The 13,261-nt window shown below is 43.3% G+C and overlaps 1 protein-coding gene across 1 annotated transcript in view; it reads left to right on the forward strand.

Annotated features, from left to right (window-relative positions):
- Nucleotides 1-13,261, forward strand: part of PTDSS1 (phosphatidylserine synthase 1) — a 62,783-nt gene that overhangs the window by 18,335 nt on the left and 31,187 nt on the right. The window contains exons 3-4 of the mRNA XM_079126275.1: nt 3,213-3,257; nt 6,551-6,675. Coding sequence (XP_078982401.1) covers nt 3,213-3,257; nt 6,551-6,675 — 170 coding nt within the window. The remainder of the gene's footprint in view (nt 1-3,212; nt 3,258-6,550; nt 6,676-13,261) is intronic.

Below are 13,261 nucleotides of genomic sequence, written 5' to 3' on the forward strand. Positions count from 1 at the left end.
TTTCAAAACCATAACAACAGTCAGAGGGAAGAAAGGAAAACTTCAACCTTTACGAGCCCCCTGAGGAAAGTCTGTTGGGAAGCCAGGTTTGAGGGAGAGGCGCTGAGATAAAGTCAGCCTTCTTGGGTTGTGCAAGGAGTACTGACCTGCCTGGGCGGGCCCGTGCTGTGGAGTGCGCGCCTGCTCCTGTGCATTTCCCCTGCACTCAGGATCTTCAGAGGTGACCTGACTGAGGTGTCCAATGGGGGTGACCTACTAAGCATAGATATCAAGGTTTGTAATATAGAAGACCAGCCAGCCTCATCCTGGACTTCTCTTTTTAAGTGCTATTACTCTCTTTGGTGGTAAAGATGATACTGTTATTGCTACTAAAGTGGTATATAGCAGCAATAAAAAATTTTACCACCCTAAAAACTTCAGTGCTTTTAAAAGCAGTAGGCAGTTATGACAAGCCTGACAACTTTAGGGGAGGCAGATTCCATGACCGAAATAAAGCCTGGGCTGGGTTTTTGTTACTGTTATATCCAAAGGCCTTTGTTACCCTTTGGAAGCAAAAGTCCCTAGTAATTCCCACCTGCCTAGTCAGGGCAGCCCCTGGCTTGCATGTGTGGAGGCTTTCCTGCCCTTTCCCTGGTTCTCCCCATTCTCCCTGACATCATTTATGGACTTCATACTGTTAAGTCAAAGATGTGTTGAGCCCTCCAATGCCCGCTTCCCTCCAGGGACTCCAACTCGAATTTCCCTTTTCTCCTTTCTCTCCCTTGTACTGCTGGCCCTGAAACCTTTCTGGCTCATACCCTTGGCTCCTGCTCCCTCTCCTCCTGTGCTGACCTGTTCTGTAGAGTTTTTGGAGGCAAACAGGTCCTCCTCACCACTCAGCCTGCTGACAGGGTAGAATCTGGCAGCTGGTTTGGAAACCCATGAGCTGCATGACCCTGTGCAAGTTTCACATGCCAGTGTCCTTATCTGCACAGCAGGAGTTGTGGTGGCACCCTCATCACCCAGTCCTCAGGACAACTTGGAGATCACTCGAAGGAATGTCTCCTCCCACAGCCTGGTGCTTAGAGCAGAGTCACAAAAACACTGCTGACTGTTATCATTATGAGGGTCCTTGAGAATAACACCATTTTTATGATTTTAAATGTTCGGTCATGGAATTCTGGTGCAAGCCAAATAACAGGTCCTAAAATTTCAAGTTGGATCTTCTTAAAAGGAAACCATAGAGAAAGCTGTGGTCCCCATATTACATCAAGAAGGTCAATTTAATGGTATTGAGGAAGTAATATTTGCAAGCCAGGCAGCCACCATAATATAAAAGCCATTTGTGGTGACAAGTCAAGAGCCATCAGCCAACACTGAGGAAGAGCACTTAGAAAATTGCTTAGAGGAGGGCAATTTTAGCTACCATTTTCCTAATGACTTCTGATGAAAAGCAATCGTGTTATATTATCTGGAAGGGGATTCTGGTTTATATGCTTTCCTGTGATTTTTCTGAGAAAGGAGCAGCTGATTAAAAAGGAATGCAGGTATTCTTTTTTATTTGAACCCTCACCCCCAGAACTGAGAAATGGAATAGATTTGGAGACACTTTTTCAGTGAATTCCTGACCCTCCAAGTGCTCACTTACTGCCCTCCAAAACCCAAGAACCAAACACATCTGGATAAAATAGGGTCTGTCACGAACCCACTCACCCTGAGTTGTCCCTATTTAAACACAGGAACTGAACAGATAAGGGTGGTGGAGAATTCTTGTAACTGTTTTTCATAATATGAACTTGATTCCTCAAAGGGAAGAAGATCAATTATGTTTCAGTGTAATCTTTTTAAGATTTCATTGGATTGTATTGAAACATAATTGAACTTACTTCTCCCTCCTTCCCTTCCATCTCCATAGGTGATTTTAGAAGAAATTCCAGAATAAAAATAACAATGTAATGTTTGCCTTAGATAGGATTCACGGTTGCAAGCAAAGATGCTGACTCTGCTCATTGAAAAACCAGTTCAAGAATATGGACTGGTTCACAATGCTAGGAGTACTTAAGTACCAGGCCCCAGGCCAAACTTCTAGGAACGGGCACTGCACCCAGAAATGTTCTAAGGAGGAAAGCTCAGCCAGCTTTAGCTAAACTCGGCTCCACTGTCATTTCTGCAATGGACCCTAATGAAATTCTCACTGCCAGGGCCCCCAGGGTATCCCACGTGGAGCTTCCACTGCCCTGCTAATGCCCCTGCTCATCAGACTTGGAGACAAGAGGGGAGAGCTCTGCACACACCCCCATACGATCACCAACTGCTGAGGCCAAGTCCAGCCCAGGTGCAACCGAAGATGAGCCCTAGCTGGAGAAGTCTGGAAAACAAGCTCTGGTGTCTCCCTGGACATGGGATTCATAACATTGGCAATTCTCCAAGTATAAGAAGCCTGTTCAAAGGGTGTGGGGCCCCCAAACAGAATCGGTACCCACCAGAGCAGTGATGAATTGATTTAGTAGGTCAGGGCCAAGCTGACTAGCTAGCTGGCTTTCCTTCTCCCTCCCCTCCCCTCCTCCATCTTCAGGAGAAGAGAAAGCATTGGTGTGTCATTTGAGTAAGGCTGCCGTGTCCTGTGAATCTTGTTTCAGTAGTGTGGAATCTGTAACTGAACTGGACTGCCACGTTAGAGGTGTGTTGGTGCCACAGGTCATCATCAAAAGCCCCTGTGCTGGCATTTGCCAGTGCTTCAGGGTTTGTTTTCAAAGCACAGTGTTTCTTCTCATTTTCATTCTCTCACACACTTACCCACTCTCTCTTATATATAGCCCCGTGTGAGCGTGCATGTATTTGCACAGGTGCACACTCACAGCTGGACTTGTCCTGAACCTCTGTCCCTGGCTCTGGGACAGTGTGTGAGATCTCCCTTGTGAAGGTACAACATGTATTACACACACTCAAATGCCAGCCTGGTGACCTCTTCACTATGACAACATCATTTTCCAGGAAAATTATGTTCCCACTTCTAAAGGACAAAGCTTAAAAGACTCTGTTATGATTGGTGCCTGGGACCACCATGGTAATGGGTGAAACGTGGGCGAAACATTTCAACCTAGACTTTGACCTTAAAGTGTTTATGTAGGTAGGGGAAGAAAAAAAAATAGTAGAGAGCTTTTTATTAACTGTATGTAGAAACACTTCTGTTTTAAACCACTTCACCCTAACTTCATGTCTTCTCTCTGCAGGTCCATTTACCCGACCTCATCCAGCCTTATGGCGAATGGTTTTTGGTGAGTTCTGTTAATTGATGTAAAAATAGATTCTACTTTTTAAAATATTGTTTTTTTCAAGCATCATTATAGCAATTTGACTTACCATTCTACAGTTAACACTTTATGATAGATATTTACTTTTTTGGTATTCGTGGTATAAATTTTTCTTAAACTTCTTTGACATAGTATAAAACACTTAAGTGGCTTAGATTCTTTTTTTTTTCTTCATTCCCATTTGAATATTTATTTAGGTGCACGGTTGCACCAATAGTCTAATTCTTTTTCCTTTTTTTTCTTTTTTGTGTTTTGATCCTTTTTTATTTTTACAGACTGCATTTTGATTCATTGTACACAAATGGGGTACAGCTTTTTGTTTCTGTGGTTGTACATGATACAGATTCACACCGTTCATGTAATCATACATGTACTTAGGGTAATGATGTTTTGAACAGGTGAGCTGCTTCCCCTCCACATGTCCCCTCCTGCTACTGCTGTCTCTTGATGTGCCCGGGAATTGACTGAAGCAAACGTGGCTTGTTTTCCGTGAGCATCTTCCCGTTGCCCCTGGTATAGTTCAGGCTGAAGTGCATCCTGTCAGCACATTTGTCTTGTCTGCATCCAGGAGAGAAAGGACACCTGGCAATTCAATATTTTTGATGTTATTACAGAGAAAGATGAAAAAGGGAGGAGTCTTCTGACTAAGAGCCCCGATTTGAACTAAAGTTTATTGATTAGCATTTAAATATTGAGTATCTTAATTGACTTGATTTTGTGGTTCAAAAGTCCAATCACCTGAGTGGATTTAAAATAAAGCTTCAAAACTTAGGGCATTGGACTTCAGTGTTACCTAAATAAGACATCAAATAACTTTTTTTGAGAGGGGCACTTTTAGAAAATGTAACTTGTGTAAAAAATACAAAAGCATTCTGAAAACTGAAAATTCACTAAGGGTTATTTTTTGGTTTGTTTTTTTCTTTCACCCTTCAGAGATCATAGGTAATTTTTCATCTCTAAATTTAACAGTGAACCTTTCACTGAACAATTATTCATGGAGTATGGCTTTGTGACAGGCCCTGAGGCCACTGAGGAGGACCAGTCAGTTGGGAGCCTGCCTTGGGGAGCCATTATCCAGTCAGAGGAGGAGAGCAGCCATAGTGAATGAACTATTAAATCAGTAATCACGATCAGCAGTCACTCAGTGTCAGGAAGTTAGTTGATCTCAGGTGAGGTGACAGCAACTGGGCGAGCTCCTCAGCGTGAGCACTGAGGGGAGGCCTGAGGGAGTGATACTTAATCTAAGACTTGGCTGTAAAGAGGGATCTAACTCTGCAGAGGCACGAGGTTGGGAGGTGTTCCAGGTGAAGAGAAAGACTGCCAAAATAGCCCCCCAGCTAGAAAGGTGGTGTGTTCCAGGCCACTGTGGTCCCAGTGCCGTGGGCCCAGGGAGAAGAGAGAGATCACAAGGTAGGGTACAGACAGATGCATCCAGGGCTTGTGGACCAGCATACGGAGTATGGGGGCAAAGGACACTGGGAAATGTAAAGAGGCTTTTCCCAGAGGAGTGACATGGCTATATTTACATTTTTAAACAGCCAATGCTGAGCCAGGTATAGTAGCCTGTAATTACGCCTGTAATCCCAACTATTTGGGAGGCTGAGGCAGGAAGATCACAAGTTCAAAGCCAGCCTCAGCAACTTAGCAAGGCCCTAAGCAACTTAGGGAGACCTTGTCTCAAAGTAAAAAAGGCCAGGAATGTGGCTCAGTGGTTAAGTGCCCCTGGGGTCAATCCCTGGTACCAATAAATAGATGGATGGATGAATAGATAGATAGATAGTCAGTTCTGGCTGTATCTTCCTTATATTCTATGGACTTAATATTACTGCTTTAAGTTCTAAGTTATTTTCAACTAGTTGGGCACATCTGAGGGTTTTGTTTTATTTTGTTTTGTTTTCCCTATTTCAGATGAATCATTGTAGGTAATGAGCAGTTTTCTTTCTTACCCAAGAACATGGGGCCCTTTGAAAATCTGATGAGATCATTGACCCTTCCCCAATACATGAAGTCACATATACACAATTTTGCTTATCAGTATCGGGGGATTCACAGAACTCAGAGTCCAACCAAGAAGGTCATTTTAAGAACCCCCGTACTACAAATGATTGCTTCCTGTCTTAAAATAATTATTTCAAAAGGATGATTATTTTAAAAGGTGCAGTGGGGGGTCATTTAAGGTGAAAATGTGTAAAAGTGTCTGGTACATAAGTGCACACCTAAGACAGCTCTCAAACCAGTGTGCCTTAAAACGTGTTCCCTGGGCCTTGGGACTCAAGCGTGTGTATCACGCGGCTCCTCCAGGCCTCTGCAAGCTCCCTGAGGACTGAGTCCCACTCCCTGCCAGGTGGCCTGGCGCTCTGTGCATCAAATGTTCTCTGGAGCGGCTCATTGGAGATTATTGCTGAGCCCCGTTTGATTGGGCATTGTGACCCAAGGTCATTTATCACAGTGTCCAGATGCTCTATTTCAACATTTTAATTCTAATGCATTCAACAGAAAAAAAAGACAGTATCCCAGTGGTTGGTTTTGAATTCTTCTTTCTGAAATGTAATATAATACACAGGCTTTTACCTTCTTAAACTGTATTACTGGCCTTTCTTTTTTAAGCAACATGGTGGAGTTATTGGGATGGCAGTTAGGCTGTGCTATGACAGTAAGGTCATGCCTGCAAGGACTAAAGTGGAGGACAAATCTTAGAGAAGTAGCCCTGGGCCCCCTCAGAGCTCCAACCTGGAGTACAAAAGTGGTCCCCAGGTTGGGGATGTCCCCCTCCTGCCTACTAGTTGCTTCAGAAAATATCACCAAAGTCATCTTATTTCTTCCTATTTTCCTGAAGAGAAGAATCAGAAATCCTTGCCGTGGCCTCAGCCCTAACTTCACCTCACTGCTGCTTGCCCTGTTCCTTCCCTGCCAGCACCTCAGCCACATAGTGGTCCTCGACTTCTCCCTCCAGGGACCTATCCTCTGCTCTACCTAAACATCACACTCACTCCACCACGCTCTCCCTACATAGTCTTTGGCAGCCAGTCCTTCAAGGCTCGGCTTAAACATGATTTTCTCAGTGACAATCTTATTGACCTCTCTCAATCTGAGTTGGGACTGTTTATTAGGCTCCCTCATCAAAGAGCACACCTGTCGGTGATAGGAATCTCGACAGTCTGTGTTGCAGTGTTAATGCAGGTTTGGGCAAATAGTCATTCAAATCTGATGTGTATTCGTATCTCTCCTAAACTTGAACCTGTTTTTGTTTCTGTCAGGACTCAGCGTACTCTACTTCCTGTTCCTGGTATTCCTCCTATTCCTGAATTTCGAGCAGGTTAAATCCCTAATGTATTGGCTAGATCCAAATCTTCGGTACGCCACCAGGGAAGCAGATATCATGGTATGTACTCTTCAGTAACCCAGTAGAGGAGTTGGTAGCATCTTGGGGATGGGAGATAGTAGACTTCACATTTTAAGTTGTTCCTTGTCCTTTTTTCCAGAGTAGATAGCTCAAAACCAGGACACTGGGCAGGCCACTGAGTTGCATGGTTTTACAGAAGTGACACAGTTAAGGGGAATTAAATCTTCCCATGAATCAAAGGTGTATGCTAGGAAGAGTATAAAGAGTGTCGTCAGATAGCCTGATTCTGTCTGTCACTTGTCTACCATGGGACTTTGGGCAAAGTGTTTGTCATCCTGTTCCCCTTTTCATAAGGTGACGATAGTAACACTTCTTTTGGAGAGTTGGTGTGAGCTAAACCAAGGTGTGTTATTCCTGAGGCCCACCCAGGCCTGCACGGGGCCTCAGGTGCACAGGCCTTCAGGCTGCTCTTCCGTCGTCCTCAGCTCTCTGCTCTCACCGCCTCAGCTCCAATGCAAAGAGCCTTCCACCTGCCAGCCACGAAGGGGCCCTTGTCATGATTTAGGCCATTTCGTTTGTTATTTTTATTAAATCACACACACACAAATGTTTTATTCTTGGCTGTGCTGTATTTTGACTTTTTTACTGAAGAGACTATGTGTATGGAAAAAATCAACTGCTTTTTCCTCTACACTCACAGGGAACACTTCTCTAACCAGATGTGCGAGTTTCTCCCACTCCAGACAATTCTCCTGACACCAGCTGGGGGACTTAGAGTTCAGTTCTATTCCGACACAGCCTGGAATTAGTGTCAGCTCCCACAAGTTAAGGACTCAGTCCCATAGTACTTAGCTACATTTCAGATGCAAATTGAAAGCCTCCATGGTCACCTGTGCTTCTGACCAGCAGCCACAAGAAGGAGGTTGCCCCAATACTAATTTACTGTGACGGATCACAGAACTAAGGGAAACACATTTACATAGTTTACTGTAAAGGATGTAAGAGAGTGTGGAGGAATAGAAAAAGGTACACAGGATGAAGCCTGGTAGGGTCTGCATGCAGGAGCTTCTGTTAACCTGGAGATGGGGTGGGCCACTCCCAGGACATGGGTGTGTTCACCACCTGGAAGCTCTCCAGTCTTCAGGGACTAAAGATTTGTCACCAGACAATCAATTATTAATCAGATATTAACATCTCCGGGTCCTCTCTTCCAGAAGATGAGGGGTGGAGCTGCAAACTTTAAGCCTCTGGCTGTGACTTGATCTTTTAGGTGCCCAGTCCCTGTTCTGGAGCCCATTAGGAGTTGCCCAATTAGAACAAAAATACTCCTGTTACCCAGGAAATTCAAAGGGATTAGGAGCTCTGTGTCAGGAGCTAGGGTCAAAGACCAAACAAAAGAGGCACCTAGCAGCCCTATTGCTCAGAAAATTATAAGGTTTTTAAAAAAAGCTCTAAGCTAGGAACCAGGGACAAAGACGAAAATCAATATCCCATTATTTTATACTGTATGCTTCCTTTCAAAAAAGGTGGTGTTGTTTTTCTTTTTCTTTCCAATTCCTAATATTTGGTGTGTTTTTTTTTTTTTTTCCTCTATTTTTTTCTTTCCAATGCTTAAAACCTGGTGGTACTTAGGAGAGAAATCACACATGTGGATCATGGACATAATGACTTTGAGAAATAGGAAGTAATATGAGGGACTTAATAAAAGATCTAAGCAGTAATCATTCTACCAGGGTTGACACTGGTAAGACTCTTCTTGAAAGGGCATTTCTAAATTTTTATCTTTAACTTTCTTAAGAGACACATTTAAAGCAAAAATAACTGCAGAAATTATAAGCAAAGTTCACTTAAGGAGAAGAGTGGCAAAACTTAGTAGCTTGTAATGATGATGGTTGTGTTAGTCAGCCTTCCATTACTGTAATAAGTTACCTAAGATAATCATTTAAAAAGAAGAAAGGTTTATTTTGCCGCCTGGTTTTGGAGCCTTCAGTTTGTGGTCTGTTGGCCTTGTTGCTTGGGCCTGTGGTAAGACAGCAGCACATTGTGACAGGAGCATACAGGTGGCAGAAGAAGGTACTTACCATTTTACAGCTGGGAAACAAGAAGAGATTACCATTCCACATTCCCCTTTTAGGACATGCCTCCAGTGACCTAAAATATCCCATAAGGCCCCATCTCATAAAGGTTCAACCACCTTCCATAGCACCAAGCTGGGGACCAAGCCTTTAACACAAGGACTTTGAGGGCTGTTCAGATCCAAACTATAACATTAATGAAAATGGTGGTTCTAGATGGTAATAGTAAGGATAATAACATTTACTGATGATGGATTGTTTATTATAGCTACTCCTTTTTGTTCACAGAAGGCTTAGGAAATAGAAATTGGGAGAATGATTTATCAGGTACAGTACTTTCCCAAACAAGTTTTTTAGGCTTTTGACCAAAAGTGGTCCCATTACAAAAGCAAATTGACAGGCAGGCTGTGGACCTGGTGTCTCTGCTGATCCAGCTCTCAGAGCTGGTAGAAGGAGGTTCAGTTGAATAATGCTCTTGACATCTAGCTTCCTTAGGAATTTGACTTCACAGGGACATCTGAATGTCACGACTACAGCTCCAAAATAGCTGCAAGTGGCTTTAAAACCTAGTTGTCCCATATTGGCTAATTCTCTGTTGCCAAGCAAAGCAAAGCTGAAGCTCTTTGCAGTTCTGGCTGAGGGCCTCTTCTTTATCACTCATCACTTTCTACTTCCTTAAAGCAGTCTTTCACAATTGTAAGGACCTGTTTATTGGTGACTGGAGAGAAATGCCTCTGACCTCGTTGGATTTATGGAACGAAATTCTTTCATGTGTGACAAATGTCTTTGATTCACTGATCCCCAGGGTCATTGCTTCTCCCATTCCTTTACCCTGCTACCCATTCCTGATCTTGGTGGACGCTGGCACATTGAAACCCAGACTCCCATTTTTCCCTTATAATTTCTTTTATAAATTGGGACTGAGGGATCATTGAAATTGTATCAAAGGCATTTTCTCATCTAATTGCTTGGACAGTTTGCTGCTTTTTAAAAATTGATTCTGGTCTGGAGGTGTAGCTCAGTGGTAGAACATATGCTCAGCATGCACAAGGCTCTGACTTCAATTCCCAGCACCAAAATAAAATACTGATTTTTATTAAATATGTGTTCTAAACTTGAGGGAAACTCTGAGGGCAGAACTCATTTATAAATCACTCTGTCTGCAGCAGCAGTCTTTTGTTTAGTTAACATTGACTGAGCCTTTCCAACTGGTATGCTGCTGGTTAGAGTGGTGATAGTGGTGGAGTGTGGGGGGCAGGTGGGCATGTTCCCTATCCCTTGGAGCTCAGGGATAGGCACATTTAAAGAAATAAGTGTTGTCTGTTGAACCCTAAGACAGTATCGATGATTTTTAAAATTTTTTTCATGGAAGTCTTTAAACGTGGGGAAGAGTAGAAAGAACCTTCAACTCCCAAGTTCCCATCACCCAGCTTCAACACTGCCCAATCTTGTTTCATTCCCCCATCCTGGATTATTTTGAAATAGTTCTCAGATATTAAATTGAAAATACATGGACTCTTTTTTTTTTTTTAACATAACCACTTCATATATGCAATTCAATATATGCATTCAGTGTTCATAGTTCCCCAGTTGCCAGATATAAGTGTATTTTACAACTGACTTATTCAAAGTGGGACCTTGACAAGGTCCACACAGTGAATTTCATGTGTCTCTTAAATCTTTTTTTGATCAGTAGGTTCCTCTATACATTGTCTTTTTCCTTAAGGTTTATTTGTTGAATAAACCAAATTGTTTACCCCATAAGAGATTCTCACATCTGGGTTTTGTAGCTTGCATTTCCAGGATATCTCGAGTGTGTCTCCCTGTTCCCTTGCATTTTCTATACACCAAAAATTGGGCATAGCAACCATCGGGGTTTCACACTCCAGTCCAGCTCTTATGGTGTACTGCTTCTTAGGTGTCGGGAGGCACAGGATATCTGCCATTCTCTCCTGATAAGCTTAAGATCAATTGTGGGTTCAGGAGGTCAGCATCTAGCTTAAGATGAGCCATCAATTATAGGTATGCCTTTTGGAAGGGGAATAAAGAAGCCTTGTATTTAAAGAATCATACATTTTGATATATTGAAATATGCATCCTGATTCTCAAAATAATACATTGCGACAAGGGCATGCCATCAAATCCAGGAAGCCCGATGCTCGCATGAGGTTGCAGCACTAAAGGGAAAGGAGTGGGAGCCATTAACAGAGCAGGGACCCAGTCGAGCCAGGAATGTCGGGGAAGGTCATGCCAAGCACTGGTGTTCAAGCTGGTGACTAAGGGGCGAGTGGGAGTAGCCAGACACAAGGGAGGGCAGGCATTAGTCAGCAGGACAGCCCCTGTGAAGGCCCTGACTGGGCAGCCAGGTCAGTCAGGGGCTGGAGAGTGTGGGAATCCAGAAGCAGAGAGCTGTGCCTGAGGCTGGGAGGCTGCCAGGGCCAGGCTGGCTACAATATAGACTTTGGCTGTCATTCTAAAAGCCGTACAGAACAGTTACGTGATCTGTGCTGATGTTTTAGAGGGTCAGTCAATACCCTGATCTGTAGCTGAGTTTGGAAACAGAAGAAAGAGTTCAGAACATCAGCTGATTTCTTCCTGTAAACTCTAAGTGGAGCAGATGGCTGTAGACCTGGGCCACGAGGGTTTACTAGAACTCCCACCCACAGATTAAGCAGGCCTGTCCTCCCATGGCCCTTTGGACAACTGAAAGCTTCTTCCACAAGTCAGGGCTTGTCCCACAAGATTTCCGCATGGTCGAAGGAGCAGATAAGAACCTGTGCTGTCAGTAGGCATATAATTTCCAAGACCCAAAAGAGGTTGAAATCTTTTCTTTTTCTAAAGTCACCACTTCATTCAAAGAACAGGACTAGAAGTCCACAGTGTGCAGTAGTGGAGATCTGACTATACTGAGAAGGATGCATTATCCAACCACCTCGCCTTCCCCAGCACACACACATACATGTCTTTACATGTACACACATGCAGAAACACCCACATACATTTAACATACATACTTATGCAATTGATCTGATTTATGATATTCAAGATCTTCGGGGGGGCATACTCGGGATTGAATTCAGGGGCACTTGACCATTGAGTCACATCCCTAGCCCTATTTTGAATTTTATTGAGAAATGGGGTCTCACTGAGTTGCTTAGCACCTCACTTTTGCTGAGTTCGACTTGGAACTTGTGATCCTCCTGCCTCAGCCTCCCGGACAGCTGGGATTACAGGTGTGTGCTACCACACCTGACTCAAGATCATTTTGTTTGTAAAGAACTGATTACAGGAAGCACAAGTGGATGCAGGGTGACCACTTAAACATCTTTCTACTCTTAAGCTAGAGGGTAAAAGTTGGTGGAGGTAGGGACCCAGGTACGTATTAATAGTATCATATACTATTGTATATGTATGTGTGTGTGTGTGTGTGTGTGTGTGTATTGAAACATTTCACGAATTCAGAAAACTATTGAAGAAGTCTAAGCAAGAAATATTAGTGGCAATGAGATAGATGGAGAAAAGAAAAAGTTGAAAAGTTAAAATGAATGGGACTTTGTATTTGGTTATCTGTTGGGCAAGCAAGGGAGGGAAGGAGTCACCAAGATCATCCTGAGACCAGTTGGGAGGTAAGCACAATTTGTCTTTCCTCACACACACACCTAGGCACACACATACTTGGTCCTTTTCCAGGCCCTGGTTCCAGCCTGTCCTCAGAGCCTGTTCATCCTGATTGTCATGTTTGAACCTATGCGAGGCTCCTGCAGCACGCCAGCCAGCCTTCTGTCTGTGGGTCAACATCCGTGGATTGAACCAACTGCAGATCAGAAGCATTCAGAGAAATTATTGCTGTTTTCTTGACATTATTCTATAAGCAGCACAGTGTAACAACTATTTACATGGCATTTGCATCATTTTAGGTACATGTCATAATTTATAGATGATTTAAGATATAAGAAGTTCTGTATAGATTATATGCAAATACTGCACCATTTTACATGAGGAACTTGAGTGTCTTTTAATTTTTGTATCTCTGGGGTATCTTAGAACCAACCCATGCCTTCCCATTCCAAGGCACCACTGTAAAACTGCAATGTCCTGGGGGCTTCCCAGGAGCAGGACACTCAGGAGTCTTCTGAAGGTAGTTAATTGACAAATCTGCTCATTAATAATTCTGCTAATATATGCACTTGACTCTTTGTGATTTTTTAAATGCCCTGTATTTTAATCACCCTATATTTCTCTTTGGAGAAAGCCATCTGCAAAAGAAACCTTCTGAAAGCAGAGCTTCCCCTTCTTTAGCTTTCCCTAAGCAGCCTGTTCCAGAGTAAATAGAGAGTAAGGAGGCTGTGGAATTTGGGGATGGAGGGACCTTGTCACTCTCCTTAACCTACTGTATAACCTGCATCAGCCCCAACATGTTTCTGTCAGCCTGGAATTCCCTGTGATGAGAACATGCTGTTCCGGCATCTAGGGAGAAACTTTCATCTCAGAGCAGTTGGGGCTTTTATCCTCCTTTCTTCAGATTCCCCACTTCTACATCATATTCCATA

This window comes from Sciurus vulgaris (assembly GCF_902686455.1).
Source record: "Sciurus vulgaris genome assembly, chromosome: 1".
NCBI lineage: Eukaryota > Metazoa > Chordata > Mammalia > Rodentia > Sciuridae > Sciurus > Sciurus vulgaris.